Genomic DNA, 26251 nt, shown 5'->3' on the forward strand with positions numbered 1-26251 from the left:
GCATTCTTGAGTTATCATCCGGAAACCATTTTACTATTTCGGGTCACCGTGACCTTGACCTTTGACCTAGTGACCTGAAAATCAATAGGGATCATCTGCGAGTCATGATCAATTTACCTATGAAGTTTCATGATCCTAGGCATAAGCGTTCTTGAGATATCATCCGGAAAACATTTTACTATTTCGGGTCACTGTGACCTTGATCTTTGACCTAGTGACATCAAAATCAATAGGGGTAATCTGCCAGCCATTATAAATCTACCTACGAAGTTTTGTGATTCTAGGCATAAGCGTTCTTGAGTTATCATCCAGAAACCATTTTACTATTTCGGGTCACTGTGACCTTGACCTTTGACCTAGTGACCTGAAAATCTATAGGGGTCATCTGCGAGTCATGATCAATCTACCTATCAAGTTTCATGATCCTAGGCCTAAGCGTTCTTGAGTTATCATCCAGAAACCATTTTACTATTTCGGGTCACTGTGACCTTGACCTTTGACCTAGTGACCTGAAATCAATAGGGGTCATCTACGAGTCATGATCAATGTACCTATGAAGTTTCATGATCCTAGGCCTAAGCGTTCTTGAGTTATCATCCGGAAACCATTTTACTATTTCGGGTCACCGTGACCTTGACCTTTGACCTAGTGACCTCAAAATCTGTAGGGGTCATCTGCGAGTCATGTTCAATGAACCTATGAAGTTTCATGATCCTAGGCCCAAGCGTTCTTGAGTTATCATCCGGAAAGCCACCTGGTGGACGGACCGACAGACCGGACCGACATGTGCAAAGCAATATACCCCCTCTTCTTCGAAGGGGGGCATAAATATTACTCATAAAACATATTTATTCATGCATGACGGTCAGTTCCGGGTTAATTTTTGCAAGCTATACTTAGTGAATATACACATGCCAGTCACTGAAAACTGTCCTACTGTATTCAGAGGTATGGGAAGAATGCCGGTAGAAACTAAGAAAGGAATATATCAATCATTTCCAGATCAAATCAGAATGTATAATTTGTATATGAATATTATTTGAATTACTCTGGGCTTTTATTAAACCCATTTGCTTTAGGACTGTTTGCCCTAACTGGGGATTAGGGGAGGGGGAGGGAAATATAAATCTTTCTGTAAATTTGGTTTCATAAGGGGAATGAAAATGCCTAGATTTAGAACAGTTTTAAGATGAAACTGCATGATCATATATAGATATTATCTGAGAGGATGAAGCCTGAACGTTACCCTCAATACAAGAGGAAAATGGATGTGTGTCTTTAAAGTTCACATGTTAAGAAACAACAATAAAATGTGTTAATTCATCTCCAGAGTGGCCATATTAGCCATTTGAAAAAGGTGATGAAGCATATACTAACAAAAGGTATAGACTTACATTTCATCCTCCAGTTCTTGGGCAAGTCTGTAAGCCAGAGGATCCCTATCCAAAGCCAAGACACTGCTGTCTGGTGACCCCTCAAGGAATGCCCTGCTGTGACCTCCTGCCCCAAAGGTCATGTCTAGAAGACTCTTAAAACCAATAGATTAATGTAGTTATTCCTGTTCACATGTGGTAACACTAATATTAAAAGATGTGTCCCAAGACAGCTTGCTTGGCTATTCTGTTTCATTGCATGTCAGACTTAAATCCTTTAATGACCCAGAGGGCATTGGTCAAGTTTCATTAAAACAACAAAGCATACAGAGATGCTGCAGGTAAACCTAAACCACAGGGCAAGTGGAGTTGTGGATATGTCAGCCTAGGTTCCAAATTCAATCTCATTCTGGGAACATATCCAATAACTAATAACTTCTCCCTTAAAAAAACAAAGTACTGGTTCTACCCAGAAAATTGGCTCAATAGTGTCATAAAACTGCTATGTCACATAAAATGACAAACATGAAAATATAATTATGTTTTCCAAATGAAAACAAGATATGATCTAACATAACTGATTGAAATGAATTTGTCGAAAATTTATAAATGTTCCAAACTCTCTAATTGAGTAATTCAAATGCATTCTTAAGTGAATTTCAAAAGAGTCTGTCCCAATAAACTGTGTAACTGTTAAAAACCATTTAGTTTTTGTTGTACAATTGTCACGTGGATGAAACTATAAGCAATCATTTTCACATGGGTTTCCCTTTGCTAACAAAAATCATATTGAAATATAACCTGACATTTATTAAAATGGATGAATTGCATAAACAACCAAAACTAGCAATAATCCAATCCCATCTCTGAGCAAAGTCTTATTCTCCTTTGCCCCTAAAAGTATAGTTTAGTCAGAAGAAGTTTCTAAAATTATTATTCAGTTGAATAATGCTGTAATTACTGCTTTGCAAGTCAAGTGTGAAGAATTCCATAGACAGCAAACCAGTTGTTTGGCCATCTTTATCTGTCAGACCATCTGTGACATAGCAGCCCCAATACATGTAAGGCTTTTGTCTAATCAAGACAAAAATTAATATGTGAGAAATGATCCTTCAAAATCAAGGTTTTCAATAGGAGGATTTTGTGGCTGGATGGGTGTTCTTTGAGTACCCTGTCACATGTTTGGACAAGGACGATGTCATGAGCATCTATTCCAGGAAGAGGTTTGTTTTCTTCTTTTATTGACTGAATGTTTGTAAACAAGAAATCAAGCCAGTTGCTGTTTCTTGCGGGTAATGTTATCATTTGTTATGGGGCCAAAATAAAATGGATGCAAATATGCCCTAATAAGAACAATAAATGCTTAATGAATTATTGAATATAAGTACTTAAAAGGAATTACCAGCATTAAGTGATTTAGAATATTTTAAGTTTATCATCAAAGATTTTTCATGGGACAAGGCACCCTGCCCCTTTTAAAACAAGTCAAGCAAAATCCCTATGAATTGAAAACCTATCTTACCTTGCATTCATATGGTTTTAGCAAACTCAGCACCTCTTTCTTCATCACAGGTATGTGCAAAGCTTTTGGCTTTTTATCTGCTCCAACATTTACATTTCGTACCAATGCCTTGCCAATAACATGTTGTGTACTGTTCAATACTGATTTGACCTTGATAGTATATTTCGCCGACTGATTTCCGCACAAAGTACAGTGCATCATGTATTGTGTGGGAATGTCTACAATTTGATGAAGTCGTTTAATTGCAATATAGTGGGAAAGCATTTCGCATCTTTGTTTTGTAATTACATTAAATCAAAGACTGTCGTAAAAAGGATGCGGATGTAATAACACAGCCCAAAATTGAAAGATACAATGTACATACAGACAGTCAACCAGTTCAGAATCACCTGGCAAAAAACATTTATTCTTTTGACCACAATAATTTCTTTCGGGATTTAGTGCCAATGTGAGAAGATGTAAAAATAAAGGGTAGAATTTATTTTGTATGATAACTGGTAAGGCCAGACGGCATATGCAGTTTTTTGTCATAAATAGCCAATTAAAGTTCACCCTTTGGAAAATTATTAAAAAATCATTCAACTTACAGAATTAGTATTTCAATGCACATTTCAAAACATAACACATTCAATTAGTTCCGGTTAATTTATTGACGCATTTATCCCAATGTAAGCATAATAAAAAAGCTTTCTTGCTAAAACTTTGTTAATTTATCCCTTTACCTAATGTTTACCTTAGACACTTATCATTTTGTTTTTATTGGGGCATTATGGACAATCAAATACAAATTAATCGGAACTGCTGATTAGGAATTAGGGACAATACGGACCATGGACCATACGGCCCAGACCATACGGCCCAGATTAGCGGACCATAGGCATACGGCCCAGATTAGCGGACCATACGGCCCAGATTTGCGGACTCTACAGCCCAGATTTGCGTCTATACAAAACATGTTCGAATTAATATTCATTTTGTGTTTCACTTCATTTTATTGTATTAAGACATTTACTACAATATTAAAGTTGATGTTATGACATTAATAACTACATACTTGTTAAAATTTTGAACATTTGCGGACCATACGGCTCAGATTTTCGGACCATACGGAAACATGTCAGAATAAATATTCATTTCGTGTTACACTCCTGCTATAGTGTATCAATAAATTAGATAAAATATTAAATGTTGCTGTAATAACATTAGTGAAAATATACTTGTTTAAATTTGAACATTTGACGACCTACGGCCCCGATTTGCGGACCATACGGGCAATGTCTATATAAATATTAATTTCGCGTTCCCTTTTCTTCAATTTTGTATAGGTGCTACCTAATTTACGGGCAAAAGCTTTTTTGATAACCATGTATTTTTAATATTTTATTTTAAAATTTTTAATAAATAAATGGACATTATTGTGTTCAAAATATTATAATTGTTTCAATAATAAAGTAATGCATAAAAAAATCAATCTTCAAACGAGTAAAATGTTCCTAGCTTTAAGCATCTTATAATTGTGTGTGTAATATTCATTTTGTATACCATTCCATCAATATTGTATTAATGCATAGAGTAAAATATTTAGTTGATGTTGTGACATAAATGACCATGTCTACATTAATATACACGGCACAATTAATATTCATTTCGTGTTCGGCTTTCTCAGTATTGTATCAATAAATAACTAAAAATATTGAAGTGGATGTACATGTAATGCTATTAATGACAACATACTTGTTTAAATTTTAAAGTGGCTGTAATGACATTTATGACAACATACTTGTTTAAATTTGAACATTTGCGGATCATACGGATCATGTCTAAATCAATAAGTAATTCATGTTCATTCGTGATTGTGAGAAAATATTAAATATAAAAATGATGTGGCAATAAACGGCAATTGTTCTATTATTTCATCGTTTAATGACACATCAATTAGTGTAATTGTTAACATCAAACAATATGTGTCATAAATTGTGTGTACCCGAGTTGCAAAAATAAGCTGATGTTGTCTACAATGATATAGATTGTCGCACTTTACCTTAAATTGGTAGTTACAGATGTGTTAATCAATTATGGTATATTCTAAACTACTGTAATAGATAACATCAATCAGCAAGTGCCATAAATAGGGTGTACTCGAGATGCAGACCGGGCCGAATAGTCTGCAAATCTGGGCTGTATATCCGCAAATCTGGGCCATATGGTCCATATACCGCTGATTAGCAGCTAATTTAGCTGGAGCTGGTTGACAGATTACCGGAATAAACCCCCTTCGGAAGAAACCCCCTTCGCTAAAAACGGCAGGGCGGAAGAAACCCCCTTTCATAGTTTGCATACGCGGAAGAAACCCCCTCGCTAGTTTTGCATAGGCGGAACAAACCCCCTTCGAGTTTTCAGACAGGCGGAATAAACCCCCTTCGTGTTTTCAGACAGGCGGAATAAACCCCCTTCCTAAATGCTAAGTCTTTCCCGCAGAGGTAGTAAAATCCCGACTCGAACGATTCCCCAATACATCCGTTTCAACCCGACTCTATTACTGCATGCTTGCTACATTTCAAGTTTATATTCATTTCCCGATAATCCCGTTTATAACATTTTTAAAGAACTTTCTGGTAAATATTAACGATAAAAGCTCTCAATATTTTCTTTAACACAAACCTTGCCATTTTTGCTCTTGTATCAAATAAATTTCGGCTTAAGTGACTATTTATAGACATGATGAAATATTCCCTCCGAACATGCATCAATCCCCTGATTAGTTGTGTGCTTGTTACAACGCTCAATACACCAACGCTTTATATGCTGCATAATTTTCGCGCCCTTTTTATTGAGAAAAAGAGTCAACACAAAATAGAATTTACACTGCAAAAATATTTCAACGTTGCGGTACCATTTACATTCGGAAGTGTGTTTCGTATTAAAAATGCGTTAACACCAACTTACGGGAGTGTGTTTCGGAGTTACAGTAAAGAAATGTACCGGCCGTTTGTTCACACGTTGTTAATGAAGTTGTAAATGATACACACTAAATAATCAATCTGTGAAACTCAAACATCGGTATCGTGATAATTGAATGAAGGTGCGAAAATCTGATTAAAGGAGTGTACCGGCCGTTTGTTCACAAGCTGTGAAGAATTAATCAAGATGGTAATAAAACGAATAATTAAGAATGGGGGAAGAACTATTAGTGAAGGATAAAATAGACAAAAATAGAATGAAATATATTAACATTTATTTACAAAGATCAAGCGAGCATATACTAGAAAACATTAAACAAATTGTTATTGCAAAAAAGGACACGCATTTAATGATAAAACACTTCACTATGGTGAGCTGAAACATAAATCATACATATCGATGAAACAGGTCAATCGTTTTACTTATAATATCAAGTACTTATTCATTTGTCCGAGCCTTTTTAAAAATGGTAATATGACTAATATAGCGATACTCAGATGTGACGAATTGGAATTTTATGCAAAATGAATATTATATAAAAAATAATCGCAATACATGGGTTTTGTAGAAAAAGACTCATTTATTTTTGAGTATAATTAAGTACATGGTATAATATTACTTACCTCTAGATCAGTGGTAGCAATAGCACGGCATTTCTGTGAACCCCGTTCGTCACACTCCCAACGCTGGCTAACCGCTGACTTTGCTTTCTTCGTGTAGCAGTACCCCTGGTAACACAACTTCTGCCCACCCTTGTTGTTCTTGATGATCTCCATTATTGATATATTCGAGATACCAACGATGTGTATATATATATATACATACCAATTAATTGAGCAAATGTAATTAAAAAAAACTGTACATAACTTCACACGAGCCGCAAAGGCGCCGATCATGACACAACTTCTCATCATTATCTACAATAGCCGGTACATTAAAGGACCTTTTATATAATTAAATGCAGGTGCGAATATCTATTTCCAAACTGTTGTGTGCTGAGTAAGGAGGTGTACCGGCCGTTTGTTCACAAGTTGTTAATGATGAGATGCTCGTGTGAATTTGTCTTGCACGCGTTTCAGTGAGATTATACCATTTTATATGCGTTAACTTGTACTTGATTAATAAAAATAACAAACACACAAAATTAGCGCCCAGAGCCGATAGTGACGAAGATATTTCGTACATATTTTCCTATAATAACCGAAGCATTCGTCTTTAAAAACAATTGAATCATGCAAAAAAAACGTGCTTCCCGAGAACATTCTGAAAATGAAAGTGAATTTCTGTAAACAATTACCCTGCGTTTGAATGTAACTAAATCGTCTGGAAGGGGGTTTGTTCCGCTATGGAAGGGGGTTTATTCCGCCTGTCTGAAAACTCGAAGGGGGTTTGTTCCGCCTATGCAAAACTAGCGAGGGGGTTTCTTCCGCGTATGCAAACTATGAAAGGGGGTTTCTTCCGCCCTGCCGTTTTTAGCGAAGGGGGTTTCTTCCGGAGGGGGTTTCTTCCGTACACCGGTTGACAAACTGTAAGTTTAACAGTAAGTTATACACTTCTAGAGCATTTCTTGTAAAATTAATTTTCTTTACATCCAATATTTGAAATATACTATGTGATTTTGTTCAATTTAAAACATTATTCCGTATTTGACACTAGCACAACATTAAAACAATGATATTCAAAAATAATCTTGGTAGGACTAAACGCACGAGGGGAAACTTAAGTCTGAAACAAACTCTTAAATCAGGAAGTCGTTTGATAAGTTTTCAAAATCACAAAAGAGTAAACAAGTTCACGCATGGAAAGGAAACTATTGCTCGTCGCGGTATCAACGTTTAATTTTTTAAATAAAGGAAATAAATCGATGTCAAGATCACATCCACACATGCCTGTTTGTTTACATCGACACCGGCGTATTTAGTGACACCTAGCGGAAATCGGAAGTGAATCCATTGTCACGAAATTATATAGTTTACTTCACTAATTTGTGACTGTTTTCAATGCAATGACTCAACTACATTAGGATATAGGATAAAAATGGCATCCAGCAGATTAGCTCTGTGTTTTCGCATTCTAACCATTATTCTTGCAATATTGATATGGGTAAGTTTGTTAACTAAATTTATGTTAAAATATGTTTGTTTCAAATCTGTTAAAACTTAAATCCGTATTTTAATCCAAAATAAAAATATATATATCATATTGAAAATTGAGTTAATTAAAATAGTGGATGATAATCTACATTGTTTTATTAAGCAGTTACAGTTATTTGTAAATGTATAGAGGTCTACGTTTGAAAATACAGAGGTTCCAAAGACCTGCGATGGTAAACCACCTACTGGTCGTGTACGTAATTCCAGCCACTTTTGGGACTATTTTAACAAAATCTTTTGTTTTACGCAACTGGTTTAAACTAAACTTCACATATATAATCCTGGGTTCAAAACTCACCTAGCATGAAAATTTCAATAGAATTAGATCAGTGTATGTTACTTTTATGAAGAGAAATTAATGACATATAAACTATCAATTTTCGTAGGGCAATTGTACCTAAAAAATCGGCCACTTTTCAGTTTAATCTGCAGGTACAATTACAAAGCAATATCTTTAGACGAATGTCCTCATTTGAAGAGTATAAATAAAGGTTTACACAAACACAATTTATGACTTGAAACTTAAAAAATATGCGACATTATTATACCAGTTACACCCCCTACCTATTTTAATAAATATTAACAGGCCTGCACGGTTAATGGGCAACTGCACATTCATAAAAAATATTTATTTTCAATAGTTTTAATAAATTTTTACTAACATAGCTAAGAAAGTAAAAACATTATGTTTAAAAAGTTGACTTTAGTGTCGATTTTTAGAAAACGCTTATATTTAATTTTACAAAATGTAAACTATTAATATTCAAATCAAGGGAGGTAATTCCAATATTAAAAGTTTATATTTAGGTCCTGATTTTTTTGTTTTAAATGTATGTTTTTATACAATTAATTATAAATACCTTAATGAAAGTTTATCAGATAGAAATAATAATAATTTTATCAAATATATTTGTTTCTTATATGAATATAATTTTTGCAATGGATAATGACGTCACTTTCATGAGAGAAATATCTTGTGTTATGGTTGAGACATTTTAATGCAAACGTTTACAGTGATATGCTTCTATTATTTGCAAAATATTGAGATTAGGGTTGGTTTTCAACTTGATTGTTCTAAAAATAATCAAAACATGTGTGTTTAGATCATGAAAATGATTAAACAAAGGTGGCCGATTTTTTACGTACAGGCCGGAATTACGTACACGACCAGTAAGGTCAAATGTTATTAACTTCATATACAAAATTCACAAAAGACAACATTTGTTTTTTACATCGTACAATTCCCTCATGCCAAGCATCTCCTGGTATTGATCATTTTGTTAACTTTAAGGACAAGGCTCTTTTTGGTGACATCACGCTCCAACTATTTTATTTCACTTAGCCTCTAAACCTATAAGTTCGTGCACCTTAAACTTCAAAGGCATATCTTTCATGAAAATTCATTAGACAATAACTAAACTTGATATATACTTTATGATTTATCTTTTGTTAAACAAATAACGATTGAAATATGTTGGTTGATAATAATAATAATTGAGTAACGTACCTTTAAACATTCATGTATATCTTAGTCTGCGTCACACAGAATTACCCTATAAGATCGTGCATCGATTTTGATGACGTCACAGCGAGGCCCTGTCATGTGTTTATAATAACCGATATATGTTTTTGTGAATAAGTGTTTATTTGTATTAAATATGTGTTGTTTTAGACGAATTTCGTGAATAAACTGTATTGAAAATATTGGTTTAAATAATACTGGTCTTCATAAAAACAAAATATGAAATGTGATAACTGTATTCAGAGGTCTAGATAAAGTGTATTTACTAACAGAAAATACATGTAGCTTAATAAAATTCTATTCACAATGGGGGCATAAAAGGCTGTCACCCCTTCTAATGACAGTTGTTTTGTGACAAAATCCTAAATTGACGCAGCGAGAACCTTTATTTTAGGCCGGCCACGATCTTAACGTATGGTCTCGTGTCATCATTTGGGGGTAAAACTTTCCGCATACACAGCATTCTTTAATCGTATTGTAATGCAAAGTACAGAGAGCACAATACGAATTCAAGACGGGCCTTCAAGGGAAACTACTCTTACAACATTTTACGATCAAAACATTGACAAACATAGCTATCTGGTGCAGGAAATGTGCAGATTTTAAACATTGTTTAGGCTATTTCTTTGGAACGAGGTCAGAAAAACGGACAATTTATATCATATTTATTGTTTTTTCCTCATGATTGTTGTCTTTTCGGCTGTGGAAATTCTCACGTTACATAAGTGAATAGTTTTCGGGCACGTGCGTTCGAATGTTGCTTAGAAGTTTACGTCATAAAAAAGTACACGATCTTATAGGGCTGCACGAAGTTATAGGAATAGAGGATACATTACTACGCTTGAAAATAAATACAGTGAAACACAACCAAAAAGGGGAAAAAACAAGTAAAATAATATTTATGCCCCCCATCAAAGAAGAGGGGGTATATTGTTTTGCACATGTCGGTCCGTCCTTATGTCCGTCCGTATGTCTGTCCACCAGATGGTTTCCGGATGATAACTCAAGAACACTTAGGCCTAGGATCATGAAACTTTATAGGTATATTGATCATGACTCGCAGATGACCCCTATTGATTTTCAGGTCACAAGGTCAAAGGTCAAGGTCACAGTGATCCGAAATAGTAAAATGGTTTCCGGATGATAACTCAAGAACGCTTATGCCTAGGATCATGAAACTTCATAGGTACATTGATCATGACTCGCAGATGACCCCTATTGATTTTCAGGTCACTAGGGCATAGGTCAAGGTCACACTGACCTGAAATAGTAAATGGTTTCCTGATGATAACTCAAGAATGCTTATGCCTAGGATCATGAAACTTCATAGTTACATTGATCATGACTCGCAGATGACCCCTATTTATTTTCAGGTCACTAGGTCAAAGGTCAAGGTCACAGTGACCCGAAATAGTAAAATGGTTTCTGGATGATAACTCAAGAACGCTTATGCCTAGGATCATGAAACTTCATAGGTACATTGATCATGACTAGCAGATGACCCATATTGATTTTCAGGTCATTAGGTCAAAGGTCAAGGTCACAGTGACTCAACTTAGAAAATTGGTTTCCGGATGATAACTCAAGAACGCTTACGCCTAGGATCATGAAACTTCATAGTTACATTGATCATGACTCGCAGATGACCCCTATTGACTTTCAGGTCACTAGGTAAAGGGCACGGTGACTTGACACAGTAAAATGGTTTCCGGATGATATCTCAAGAAAGCTTACGCCTAGGATCATGAAACTTCATAAGTACATTGATCATGACTTGCAGATGACCCCTATTTATTTTCAGGTCACTAGGTCACAGGTCAAGGTCACAGTGCCAAAAAACGTATTCACACAATGACTGCCACTAAAACAGGACAGCCCATATGGGGGGCATGCATGTTTTACAAACAGCCCTTGTTTAAAATCTTACTTCAACTAAAATAATCTAAATGTATCCATACATTTTGTTAGTCCTTTTCATTAAATGTCCACATAAATTGCAAAGTGGAACAGACAACGGAACTTATGTTTACACTTTTGTTTGATTTATTTAAAAATAAAATACATTCTCTTGCTCCCCATCTGCAGAAAATAATGCATGAAATTCATCTTAGATGCTAACAGAAGAGCTGTGCACTCAAAACGCGTCAGTTGATATACCAATGTACTGTGGGCAGGGCCAAAAAAAACTTCTTCGCAAGGGGCCCATTTTTTCTTCCCCTTAACCAAAAAGGCCCTTTCCCCTACAGAAATTTCTTTAAAATCATGTATTTTTCTCTAAATATCCAATCTACCTCAGTATTTTTCATTCCCCAAAGCCAGAAAATTTTGTCTTTTTTTTCAAACAAAAGGCTGTGGCCCTTTCCCCAAAGTTGGTGTTTTTGCCTTGGTGGGAATACACCTGTCCCAATTAGATACTAATTTGATCAAATTTTTTAACAGTAACATGTTTGCAGAAAAATGTCCGCCTTTAGCCTATTGCAATCAAGTACTTTCAAGTCTTGGTTGAAAGTTAATACGGATGTATTGAGGAATCAATCAAGATGGAATTATGTGTAACTATGCCTCAAGGGGTAAAAGCAATTAACAAATAATGTTATGAATGACTTTAAAGTAGCTGGGTCTTTTTCTTGAAAAGTCATATCGTGTCAAAAATGTTTAAAAAACATATTTATGTATGGAAGGGCCCCAGCTGCCCTCCCAAACACACCCCTAACGGCCCCAGGGTGTCTGAAAAAAATCCTATGGAAAGCACTGACTTGAGCCTGAGCATACATTGTGAAAATCTCACATCAGACATGATCCGAAAAGAGCTCAAGTTAATACATTGTAGTTAAAAAAAACTTAATTGTGCCAAACACACAGTGCCAGTAGTGAAACAACAACTTAATGAACTCGCTTATGCGTTTACCAATACACTTGTTCTGCTTTTATAGATAGTTTTGTTTAAAGGATGTCACTAATATTGATGAATATCCAGTAAATGCCAATAAGATTGTCCCTGATTAGGAGGCAGACTGCACAGGCTAATCTAGGGAAGACACTACACTCATGCATTAAACCCAGTTTTCCCAATGCGAGGTTCATAAATAATGTGTTTTCTTTTCAGATTATTGGTGGTGCTATTCTTGCATTTTCCATCTACCTGAGAGTTGACTACTGGATCAACCAGTATGTTCAGGCCTCCAGCGAACTCCAAGCGTACTCTATCAGTGTGTATGTGTTCATCGCCACAGGGGCGTGCATCATCGTCTTCTGTATCGTGGGAATATATGGGGCGGCAAGACCAGACAAATGCGCCCTCATTGTGGTATATCAACTTGATTTGATTTTGTTCTTGTTGTGTAGTTGAATTTCTTTTAGAAAATATTCTTTTTATTTAGTTAACAGAAATATACTTCAGTTTAAAAAGAAACATACATGTATATAGGTAAAGCTAAGTTCACGGCTGTTAATCACGAGCGCCACCTCTTTTTTGAGATGCATTAATAAATGAGCCTATCCAACTTCCCAGGTGGCTCTCATGCCCCGATGTTTTGAAATTTAAATTAGCATTTCAGTGAGTTTTATTAATGCATCTATAAAAGAGGTGGCACGTGTGATTTATGGCCATGTATGTTGGCATTAAGATAATAGATTAAGTAAAATATTAAAAAAAACGTGTTTTATATTCTAGTCAATTTTTTTATATCTGAGGAAATAGGAAATTTCATACAAGATTTTCAAACTAGTTATTTTTGCACTCATTAAGAAATATGGCATGGGCCGTGTAGAATTTGCAAAATTGCATGGTTTTGACTAATATCAGGAGATTACAAACACTTTAAAATGCACAAATTCACAATACAATTCTTTGTAACATAATACAATTATCAGTGCTCACAATGGCCTTCAGAAAATAATAGCCATCAATTTTTCCTTATAAAAAAATAGCCATAACAGACGCGGACTTTTCCGCAGGACTTTTCCGCAAAATGGTACTGAAGGCATAAAGAAAAAAACAATGAATCCAGGGCCCTCAATCTATTGAATCTGCCGCCAAAATTCGACGGTAGTCCCCCGCCTGAAAAGTATACTTTCCCCCCCCCCCAAAAAAAATAATTTTTATTTTTTTTAATAGAAAGATGTGTCTCAAGATGTGTCTCATGATTATTATATCTCAATTCTATTTCATTTTAATCTTTGCAAATATACTTAATTATGAAAAATGCAATGAATATAGTGCAAACATGTACAAATGTAATAATGAGAGATTAAGTAAAAAAAATCCCCCAAAAAGGGAAACGCCGCGAAAATTCCCCCTCCTAAGGGCTGCGAACCCCTTCCCCCAAAGTAGTGTGAGGGCGCTAGAATCTAATTTTATCTATGTTTTATCAAATGTATATCTATTGGATTTAAGTTATAATATATAATTAAAAACAAGCGTAATATTTGTGTCATTTTCTTATAATATATTATCATGGCTTTACAATAAAGAATACAATCAGAGTTGTGTGTGTGACTTAACAAACCAGACATCAGCTACAGTTACATACATATATACTTTAAAACAAAAAGATAAATACTTTTATTAAAGTACTATTAATTAAATAAGAAATCTGCCCTTTCAAATTGTTAAATTTTTAAAGTCTGTCTAGGTGCTAATTCTGGTTAGTACAATACGAAATATTGTCAACCAGACCATCCGTAACACCCCATATGTATTCGTCATTCTATACAAATGTTATAAAATGAACGCTGAAATAAATTTAAAATCGACGAACCGTACCGTATCCGAAAATGACTGTCCTCATACATGTTGAGATACCTCTTTTGCACATGAAATAAAAAAAGCATATCGTTTAACTGCAGAAAATAAAGAGACGTATAAACCTTGCGAATACGCAATTAATATTGGTTGAAATATTGTTTTAAAATATGATATTGCAGTGCTTTACTTTACTCATAGATACATGTACATAATTTAAAATTGCGAAATGGTAGACATTTGCAACATGCGTAGAGTGGTACGGTTTTCAAAAAGTAGCGAAAATGTGTATATATCTAATTGCAGCATTGCAACTCTCAAGTTTTCATACTACTTACCTTTGAGAAGTGGCAAATGTTTTTAACGTTAATTAGTATTTTGAGCAACAAAAAAGCATTAATTATAGAAAAATAACATAATCAGTTTCTTTATTATAAAGAAACATTAAAGCAGACGAGAATTAGAGCCGGCTGACTTTAAAGCAATTACGATATCAATTGAGCAACGTAAACAAAATAATTACAAAAAATGAAATCATTATCACACATCAAGAAATGTTGAAGCACACAACAAATAGCCGTAAATACGGGGATAATTAGTTGATGGCTATTAAATAATAAAATAAAAAAACGGCGTGAAAAACTAAACCAGCCAACAATAATCGAGGCGATTTTCAATAATGATGCTTAAATAATAATTGGCAAATAAATAACGAAATAATCACCATTTTTTCTAGACAATTTTAAGAAATAATAGCCAGTTGGATTCAATAATCGCCATTGGCGATAATGTCTGGCAGCAGCGTGAGCACTGCAATTATATTTGGTAAGGTTCAACTCCTAGAGTTTGATACAGATAGGGAGATGAACTAAATGTTTTGACACTTTTTTTTATTTGTTAAATCTTCAATTTTTGACAATCATTTAGGAAAAATGCTTACTTTTTGAAATCCGGATTGTGACTGATTTTTTGCTCCAAGTTTGACCAAAATTCTACAAACTCTGAATATCCTTAGGCTGTTCTAAGTTACATGTACATGTTAAACTCTCAAATGTGTTTGCGTATGAACTGCGTTGGAGAAAATCAAAATTCATAAACTGCAAAATCAAGAACACCCAGATATCAGTTATTTTGTCATTTATCATTGAGCAGCGTTGTTTCAATAAATATTGTTAGTGTTTTAATTCTTCATGTAAATTACATGATTGTTCTGGCTGATTGCTGCCAATAACATGAATTCTCAGTATGAATTGTAACATAATAATGTAACAGTTTTCTTTCATGACTACATTAATACCAATACTTATTACTATATCAAGTACATGACTGTGTATTAATTTTGTTGTCAATAAAAAGCCATTGTCCGTTCATTTGATACATTAAGAATGACCTGAAATATATACAACTGACAAAGTGCTCTAAATAACATTTATTGCAAGTTCTGTTGACACACATAATTAAATGGTTCACCTGTAAGGAAAACAACTTGTCATTTGATCAATACCAAATGAACACCAATTGATGTGTCTTTGCCTTAATGCACAATTGAGGGCGTCCGAGTAAAAGTCACTTATTACTTTTCATTAATCTTTTTTTTTTCCAGTCCTTTTTATTATGTTTCCAACTATAGTAGTGGGGGACATATTGTTTTGCCCTGTCTGTTGGTTGGTCTGTTGGTTGGTTGGTCTGTTGGTTGGTTTGCGCCAACTTTAATATTTGCAATAACTTTTGCAATATTGAAGACAGCAAATTGATATTTGGCATGCATATATATCTCATGGAGCTGCACATTTTGAGTGGTGAAAGGTCAAGGTCATCCTTCAAGGTCAAAGGTCAAATATATGGGTCAAAATCACTCATTTAATGTACACTTGCAGTATTTCAATATTCAAGATAGCAACTTGATATTTGGCATGCATGTGCATCTCATGGAGCTGCACATTTTGAGTGGTAAAAGGTCAAGGTCATCCTTCAAGGTCAGAGATCAAAATTATGTGGACAAAATTGCTAATTTTATGAGTACTTTTGCAATATTGAAGATAGCAACTTGATATTTGGCATGCATGTGTATCTCTTGGAGCTGCACATTTTGAGTGGTGAAAGGTCAAGGTCATCCTTCAAGGTCAGAGGTCAAATATATGTGGCCCAAATCGCTTATTTTATGAATACTTTCAATATTGAAGATAGCAACTTGATATTTGACATGCATGTGTATCTCATGGAGCTGCACATTTTGAGTGGTGAAAGGTCAAGGTCATCCTTCAAGGTCAAATATATGGGTCAAAATTGCTCATGTAATGTCACTTCTGCAATATTGAACCTAGCAATTTTATATTTGAAATGCATGTGTATCTCATGGAGCTGCACATTTTGAGTGGTGAAGGGTCAAGGTCAAGAACATCCTTCAAGGTCAAACGTCATATAGGGGGACATTGTGTTTCACAAATACATCTTGTTTGTAGTCCCAAATTGTATATTTTTATGAACTTTTATGCCTGCACAGTTTGTTTTTTTCAACATATTATGTATGGGACCGGGCACTTTGGATTTGGATCACTTTTTAGCTCACCTGAGCACAACGTGCTCATGGTGAGCTTATGTGATCACCTTTTGTCCGTCGTGCGTCGGCAACATTTTGCCTTTTGAACACTCTAGAGGCCACATTTATTGTCCGATTTTCATGAAACTTGGTCAAAACATTTATCCTATTGATATCTCGACTGAGTTCGAACCTGGGTCATGCTAGGTCAAAAACTAGGTCACTAGGTCAAAAAAAAGAAAAACCTTGTGAACACTGTAGAAGTCACATTTGATGCCCAATCTTCATGTAACTTTGTCAAAATGTTTGTCTTAATGATATGTTGGTTGAGTTCAAAAATGGTTCTGGTCCGTAGAAAAACATGGCCGCTAGGGGGCGGGGCAGTATTCCTTATATGGCTATGGAGAAACCTTGTGAACACTCTAAAAGTCACAATTTTTGCCCAATCATCATGAAACTTGGTCAAAACACTGGTTTCATTGATATCTTGGACGAGTTCGAAAATGGTCCAGATCGGTGAAATAACATGGCTGCCAGGGGGCGGGGCAGTTTTCTCTCTCTATATATATATAGTGAAAACATGTGAACCCTCTAGAAGTTACATTTTTAGTCCAATGTTCATGAAATTTGGTCAGAACATGTGTTTTCTGGATATGACGGTTGAGTTCGAAAATGAAAAGAACAAGAAGATTAAGTGGAATTAATTATAAATGATAGTTTTACATTCTGGAAGATAGCAAACTTTTTAATATGTTTTTTATTGTTTGATGATTTTGTACAATATGGCATTCTTTTGTCAAACGATTAAAGCGAGACTATACGATTTTTATATGTGTTAAATTGTAATATATTGATAAATACATGTTACAATAACCCAAAATAGGCAAGACTTTGAAGACAAATTTCATAAATTGCAGTAAAGACAAATTAGCGCCCCGAGCCGATGGTGACGAAGATATTTCGTACATATTTTCCTACAATAACAGAAGAATTTGTCTTTTTATAAGGATCGGAGATAGTGTTTGTTAGTCGTATGAATAGACATTGCTGCAGAAATTTAAAAACAACCATTAAACTAAATTAAGATTGACATCGTACATGCATGATATACATTCTGGCAAATTCGACTTTACAGACATTTTCGATTTCAGAATTAAATATCTGGCTTATTTCGCATTTTTCGACACATGTTCTTCTCAACTTTTATTTTAAATAATATTAAAATGTATGACGTTGTTAACACTCTAGAGGTCACATTTATTTTCCGATCATCATGAAACTGGCTCTGAAGATTTGTCCCAATGATATCTTGGATAAGTTCGAAAATGGTTTTTGTTGCTTTAAAAACATGGCCACCAGGGGCGGGGCATTTTTCCTTATATGGTTATATATGGCTATAGTAAAACCTTGTTAACACTCTAGAGGCCACATTTATTGTCCAATCTTCATGAAATTTGGTCAGAAGATTCGTCTCAATGATATCTTGGATGAGTTAGAAAATAATTATGTTTGCTTGAAAAAAAATGGCTTCCAAGAGGCGGGGCATTTTTCCTTATATGGCTATAGTAAAATCTTGTTAACACTCTAGAGGCCACATTTAATGTCCGATCTTCATGAAACTTGGTCAGAAGATTCATCCCGATAATATCTTGGATGGGTTCAAAAATGATGCCGGTTGGTTGAAAAACATGGCTGCCAGGGGCGGGGCATTTTTCCTTATATGGCTATAGTAAAACCTTGTTAACACTCTAGAGGCCACATTTATTTTCCGATCTTCGTGAAACTTGGTCAGAAGATTTGTCCCAATAATATCTTGTTATCTCAGGTGAGCGACTTTTGGCCTTTTAGGCCCTCTTGTTTTAAATAAAATTGGGAAATCAGTGTTGTTTTCTGGCTTACAAATGCTTTAAGATTGAGAATAAAAATGTTTTTATGATGTTATCTACATATGTTCAACTTGAAGAGCTGGTTTGTCTTTGGAAAGCCTTGGAATTCAGAATAATTGTACGAAATCATTTGAGAAAAATATATACTTTTTGAACTACGGCCCAAACTTAAATTGACAAAGATTTCCACTGCTGATAATCATATTAAAAAAGGTTTTAAAGGAAACTGTGGTAAATTTCTTAAGATTTCATAAATTTATTAATTCAACATTGTTGGATAAAATGCAAGTGTTTCTCTTACCAGCAAGCGTCAATTATAAGTACTTTGGTTTGCAGATCTTGATTTGTTTTACTTGCATGTTTTTATAACTATGAATGAAACTTGAAATGAATAAGGAAAGCATATAGGAACATAAAAAATATGCACTAAGAAATCTGTGTATACAAACAAAATAATTACCCGGTACAAATCATTTTATTTTGCGGAGAAAGAATCACTGTTACAGCAATAAATGCACAAATATGTTTTATTTAAAAAAAAATAAGTTTTTTAAGAAATTGTTTTAGTCACTTTTTTATGGCTTAGTGAAGTGTCAATATTGAAACAATATTTAAAATTATCTTTGAATGTTTTGGAGAAAAGAAAATGATTTTAATAACATGTTTAACCATTAAGGGTTTGTATTGTGTTCCAGTATACCATATTTCTGCCCATCCTGCTGTGTGCGCTGATTGGTGGGGGAGTGTATGCATATGTGTACAGGGAGGAGGTAAGAACAATGTGAACAATATCACTCAGAATTATTATGCCCCCCTTCGAAGAAGAGGGGGTATATTGCTTTGCACATGTCGGTCGGTCGGTCTGTCGGTCGGTTCGTCCACCAGGTGGTTTCCGGATGATAACTCAAGAACGCTTGGGGCTAGGATCATGAAACTTCATGGGTAGATTTATCATGACTCGCAGATGACCCCTATTGTTTTTGAGGTCACTAGGTCAAAGGTCAAGGTCACAGTGACCCGAAATAGTAAAATGATTTTCGGATGATAACTCGAGAACGCTTTTGCCTAGGATCATGACACTTCATAGGTACATTGATTGTGACTCTCAGATGACCCCTATTGATTTTCAGGTCACTAGGTCAAAGGTCAAGGTCACAGTGACAAAAAATGTGTTCACACAATGGCTGCCACTACAATGGACAGCCCTTATGGGGGGCATGCATGTTTTACAAACAGCCCTTGTTTATTTTAAAGCAAGTTCTTTCACTTTGAAAACTAAACCTTGTTTTAAAAGTTAATTAAAATCGCTCTATTTGAAAACTGTTTTCAACAATATTTTTGGTATTTCATCACTTTGTCTTCTTTGGCATGATAGAAGAGATGGTCTTCTTTAGCATGATAGAAGAGACTAAATAGAGCCTTACAGCTACTGGTTAATCATTTCAGAACTGGGGCTTTCAAGTAAAATTTCTGGTCTTATTTTGGAACATGTATCACATATAAAATTTACTGTGTTATAATATGATATGTTATAAAATGGCATTGCAGTGTCTCAAGGGGCAGGGTATGATCTTGGGGCAGGGTGCTGCACCCTTCCATTAATGCCTAGCTAGAGCATTAACTACTCATTTTGTTTTGTGTATTAGTTTGTATATCAAATGCAAGTGCATGTTATATGAACATTAATAGATTGAGAATACGGTGAAGAATTCCAACACGCTTCTACGACTGGTCCAGGAGAAGTATGGCAACGATGCAAGGGTCACACACTCCATCAATTTCATGCAGAAAGAGGTTTGTTGCAAGAATGATGTACGTTAATTGATTGGAAATAAAGGCCGCAACTTTCCTTTGTTAAAAAATTCATGAGTCAGAAATGACATAGGATCCCAATGTTGAATGATGTTATCAATCAGTGAAGCCTTTAAAAATAATATGGGACGTGCTTTGTGAAAAGGGGGGTTAATGCATATGCGTTTAGTGTCGTTCCAGATTGGCCTGTGCAGTTCACACTGGCTAATCAGGGATAACATTTTCAGCCTGAACTGGATTTTTAGCAAGGCTGTTTTTGGAGAAAACCCGAGCTATTGTCATAGCCAGCTCTTCGTCCGCCGTAGGCGTCGTGCTAAAACCTTAACATTGGCCAAAACTTTTTAAATATTGAAGATAGCAACTTGATATTTGGCATGCATGTGTATTTCATAGAGCTGCACATTTTGAGTGGTAAAATTTCAAGGTGAACATCATCCTTCAAGGTCAAGGGAAGTAATAAGCTTTAAATGGACATAGTTATCTGACCTGCCCACGTATATATTTTTGTTAAATAAATCAAAGCGGGGCAGTAGGCGGCATTGTGTTTCTGACAAACACATTGTGGTTAAAGGTCAAGGTCATCCTTTACGGTCTACGGTAAAAAATACAAATTTAAGGAAAGTTATAAGCTTTAAAGGGAGATAATTATTCAATATTGAACATAGTCACTTTATATATTTGGCATGCATGTGTACCTCATGGAGCTGCACATTTTTAATGGTGAATCTACAGTCACGGTAGTGGCTTTTAATTATTTGCTACTAAAAATAGAGATTTAATACAGACAATTATTTTAAAGGGAAGTAATTTATATAATTATAAATCTCATATTATATATTTCCTTACCAAGAATTGAAGTTCTTTTCACATTTACTGTACAGATTTATTATTTAGATTATTTATAACCCAAATGATTGATTTGGTATTTTTGTAATGATATAATTATCATTTCTTTGATGTTCATTACATACCTGTGGACTTACGTCCATAGATACATGATCAACTCTGGCTATGATTTTATGAAAAAGAAAAAAACTCTGGCTATGATCACTTTAATACCACAGGCCTTGGTTGTCAGTGATGTCTGACATGGTCATAATTGACTGTAAGACCCTCCCCCTCCCCCCCCCCCCCCCCGTTGGATTGGACAAAATTCAAGGAAAGTAATAACCTTTAAAGGAAGCAGGCCTGAAAGGGAGATGATTTCTATACCTTCCAAATTTTATAGTAGGGCATTGTGTTTCTGACAAACACATCTCTTGTTGGGTCACTAGGTCGAAGGTCAAGGTCACTGTGACCTCTAAAAAAATAAAATAAAAAATTCTGACAAGCTTTCGCAGCCGAGCGTGGCATCCATTATGCGGTGCTCTTGTTTTTTTAAGAGACTTCTTTAAATGAAAAATACAATAAAAGTTGAAAAAGCAGACTGCACAGGCTAATATGGGACGACACTTTATGGACATTCATTAAACCCCATATTACATAGGACAGCTCATGTGTTTTAATGCCCCCCTCAGATCATGAGGCATCACAGATTGTGCTTGTAAATGAAATGAATGATTTGAATGAAGGAATTTTGGTTGGAACCACTTAATGAAGAGTTATGGCCCTATGTTTGTTTTCCAATATATAATATAAAGTTCGAAAATTAAATGTGTACAATTTATCTTACTGCTTAGCCGATTTTGCTAAAAAATTTAAAGCTGAATGTGTCTATGATCCGTTAGAAATAATTAACTTTATTTAGACTGTGACAAGTTATTGCCCTTTGTCTTTTCGTCTTCTGTGACATTGTGGATTTGTTTGGTTCCAAACATACATTTTGGGGGCAGCCATGTATATGACAGTTATAGTTATCCTTAACACATTTATATTTGTTACACAACCACATTCCCATAAAAATCAGTCAATAATGGCTTTTTATGCCCCCCTTCGAAGAAGAGGGGGTATATTGTTTTGCACATGTCGGTCGGTCCATCGGTTTGTGGGTCTGTCCGTCCACCAGATGGTTTCCGGATGATAACTCAAGTGTGCTTAGGCCTAGGATCATGAAACTTCATAGGTACATTGATCATGCCTGGCAGATAACCCCTATTGATTTTCAAATCACTAGGTCAAAGGTCAAGGTCACAGTGACTCGAAAAAGTAAAATGGTTTCCAGATGATAACTCAAGAATGCTTAGGCCTAGGATCATGAAACTTCATAGGTACATTCATCATGACTGGCAGATGACCCCTATTGATTTTCAGGTCACTTGGTCAAAGGTCAAGGTCACAGTGACTCGAATCAGTAAAATGGTTTCCGGATGATAACTCAAGAATGCTTTCGCCTAGGATCATGAAACTTCATAGGTACATTGATCAGGACTGGCAGATGACCCCTATTGATTTTCAGGTCACTAGGTCAGAGGTCAAGGTCACAGTGACCCGAAAACAGTAAAATGGTTTCCGGATGATAACTCAAGAACGCTTATGCCTAGAATCATGAAACTTCATAGGTACATTGATCATGACTGGCAGATGACCCCTATTGATTTTCAGGTCAATAGGTCAAAGGTCAAGGTCACAGTGACTCGAAATAGTAAAATGGTTTCAGGATGATAACTCAAGAATGCTTACACCTAGGATCATGAAACTTCATAGGTACATTGTTCATGACTGGCAGATGACCCCTTTTAATTTTCAGGTCACTAGGTCAAAGGTCAAGGACACAGTGACAAAAACATATTCACACAATGGCTGCCACTACAACTGACAGCCCATATGGGGGGCATGCATGTTTTACAAACAGCCCTTGTTTATTTTTTAACAATTTAATGTCATTTAAAGCCTCAGTCAAATAATTTTTTAGCTCATCTATTTTTTGAAAAAAAATTATGAGCTATTGTCATCACCTTGGCGTCGGCGTTGGCGTTGGCGTTGGCGTTGGCGTTGGCGTCGGCGTCCGGTTAAGTTTTGCGTTTAGGTCCACTTTTCTCAGAAAGTATCAATGCTATTGCATTCAAACTTGGTACACTTACTTACTATCATGAGGGGACTAGGCAGGCAAAGTTAGATAACTCTGGCGTGCATTTTGACAGAATTATGTGCCCTTTTTGTACTTAAAAAATTGCAAATTTTGGTTAAGTTTTGCGTTTAGTTCCACTTTTCTCAGTAAGTATCAATGCTATTGCATTCAAACTTGGTACACTTACTTACTATCATGAGGGGACTGGGCAGGCAAAGTTAGATAACTCTGGCATGCATTTTGACAGAATTATGTGCCCTTTTTATACTTAGAAAATTGACAATTTTGGTTAAGTTTTGTGTTTAGGTCCATTTTATTCCTTAAGCATCAAAGCTATTGCTTTCATACTTGCAACACTTACTAACTATCATAAGGGGACTGTGCAGGCAAAGTAATGTAACTCTGACTGGCATTTTGACAGAATTATGTGCCCTTTTTATACTTAGAAAATTGAAAATTTGATTAAGTTTTGTGTTTAGGTCCACTTTATTCCTACAGTATCAAAGCTATTGCTTTCATACTTGCAAGATTTATGAACTATCATAAGGGGACGGTGCAGGCAAAGTTATGTAACTCTGACTGGCATTTGGACGGAATTATGGGCCCTTTATACTTAGAAAATTGAAAATTTGGTTAAGATTTATGTTTTGGTCACTTTACCCCTAAAGTATCATAGATATTGCTTTCATACTTGGAACACTCACAAACTATCATAAGGGTACAGTAAAAGGACAAGTTGCATAACTCTGGTTGTCATTGTTACGGAATTATGGCCCTTTTTTGACTTAGTAACTTTTAATATATGGTTAAATTTTGTGTTTCGATCCACTCGAAGTATCAAGGCTATTGCTTTCAAACTTCAAATACTTACATGCTATCATGAGGTTACTGTACCTGGCAACTTGAATTTTACTTTGACCTTTGAATGACCTTGACTCTCAAGGTCAAATTATTAAATTTTGCTAAAATTGCCATAACTTCTTTATTTATGATTAGATTTGATTGATACTTTGATGAAACTACTCTTACCTGACATACCACAATAGACTTCACCCAAACCATCCCCCGTGCCCTCCCCCCCCTCCCCCCCCTCCCCCCCCCCCCTAATTTTTTTTTTTTTTTTTTTTTTTTTTTATAAGATCATCTCACAAATGACCACCACACCCTCACACTATACCCCCACCCCACCCCCCCACCCCCCCCCCCCCCAAATTTTTTTTTTTGATTTTTTTTTTTTTTTTTTTTTTTTTTTTTAAGATCATCTCACAAATTATCACCACACCCTCACACTATACCCCCCCCCCCGATTTTTTTTTTTTTTTTTTTTTTTTCGCTTTTTTGGAAGATAATGTAATAAATGTCCACAACCCCACACTATACACCCCTCTTCACTCCACTCCTCCCTCCTTTGTGATTGAAAATGAGAGTCCCTTCACCTTTAAAAAGAAAATAGATGAGCGGTCTGCACCCGCAAGGCGGTGCTCTTGTTTTATAAATGAAGCTTTGAGGTAAAAGTTTCAAAAGGACAACTAGCAAGTTAAATGCCACAACACGATTTTCATTTCTAAATCTGATCCTTGATTACACATGGATATACACCTTTCAATAAACATTCTAATTTTGTGGACTGTTTCAGCTGATGTGCTGTGGTGGTATTGCCTACACTGACTATTTGGAATCCTTCTGGGCCAACGATTATACGTCTGAAAAACCAGAGGAGCGTAAAAACATGGCACCCCTTACATGCTGCAAGGACTACAAGAGATATGAGGATATTCCCATAACAGAGTATAGGTAAAATAGTAGAGAATTTGAACAATGGGTACAAAACAGTAAAAATAAAAATAAAAAACGCTTTAAATGGTGAGAACAAGTATGTCTGTGAGGCCCCTTCCCTTTATGTTCTGTGCTTAGAACTGTGTTACAGGAATGTTTTGAAAAACAGAATATTCAAACTTATACAGGTTAACAGAAGGAGTGGTGTGTGAATTCCCAACATGCACTTGGAAAATTGTTAAGGACATGTATTTAAATGAAACCACTGCATTTACTTTAAATGCACATGACTACATGTACTAAGATACAGGACAGTGTGGTCACTTTCTCATAAAGTAGAATACACCCCCCTCACCCCATTTCTATGGGTGTTCTTATTTCTAAGAACTATTATTTCACCTAGTCTATCATGGCAGACGATGTTTCCAGTGTGTCTTCATGTTCAATATACACAAACCCCATATTTGTCTACCAATGTATAAGCGATTTCCACTGCACCACATGAGTAACGGCAGCTACTCCACAACCAATGAAAGCATCTCTTATTTCAGTGGTTTTGGTACTGTTAATTTTGATTAAGTAATTAAGTTAGTTATTTCACATATTTATAAAACATAAGCATTTATGGAGACGAAACTCAATGTTATAAAGTATGTGGACATTTTAATATAATTCCTTCTGAAAAGCAATACAGTAAGAATGCCAATGTTGTTTTATTGTTTTCACAGGTATTGCCCCATTTACACGAGTGATGCTAATCAAATTGGGAACCCCCTCAAAGACATCAATCCAAACATCAATAGAAAGGTATTGTATATTTGGCATCAATTTTGTGTAAAAGATGCTTGTTTAATTTTTTTTTAAAGCAAATTGAATTATTATTTTAGCCTGTACATGTACATAGAATTTTGTTAGGTCCGCTTCTCCTGACTTTGTCTACATCAAAGTAATAGTAT

The 26251-nt window shown here is 35.3% G+C and overlaps 1 protein-coding gene and 1 pseudogene across 20 annotated transcripts in view; one reads left to right on the forward strand and one right to left on the reverse strand.

Annotated features, from left to right (window-relative positions):
- Window positions 1–5053, reverse strand: part of LOC127844979 (12S rRNA N4-methylcytidine methyltransferase-like) — a 67826-nt pseudogene extending 62773 nt beyond the window's left edge.
- A 2735-nt stretch (window positions 5054–7788) lies between these two features.
- LOC127844726 (tetraspanin-1-like) overlaps window positions 7789–26251 on the forward strand; it is a 31208-nt gene continuing 12745 nt past the window's right edge. For all 20 annotated transcript variants that reach the window (XR_008032919.1, XR_008032928.1, XR_008032926.1 and 17 more), the window contains exons 1-6: window positions 7789–7959; window positions 12638–12838; window positions 19396–19470; window positions 20390–20494; window positions 25156–25313; window positions 26024–26102. Coding sequence is in view for 1 of the 20 variants with exons in the window: in XM_052375405.1 (XP_052231365.1) it covers window positions 7894–7959; window positions 12638–12838; window positions 19396–19470; window positions 20390–20494; window positions 25156–25313; window positions 26024–26102 (684 nt within the window). In the remaining 19 variants the exon portion in view is untranslated. The remainder of the gene's footprint in view (window positions 7960–12637; window positions 12839–19395; window positions 19471–20389; window positions 20495–25155; window positions 25314–26023; window positions 26103–26251) is intronic.

The sequence above is a fragment of the Dreissena polymorpha genome, chromosome 1 (genome assembly GCF_020536995.1).
Source record: "Dreissena polymorpha isolate Duluth1 chromosome 1, UMN_Dpol_1.0, whole genome shotgun sequence".
Taxonomy (NCBI): domain Eukaryota; kingdom Metazoa; phylum Mollusca; class Bivalvia; order Myida; family Dreissenidae; genus Dreissena; species Dreissena polymorpha.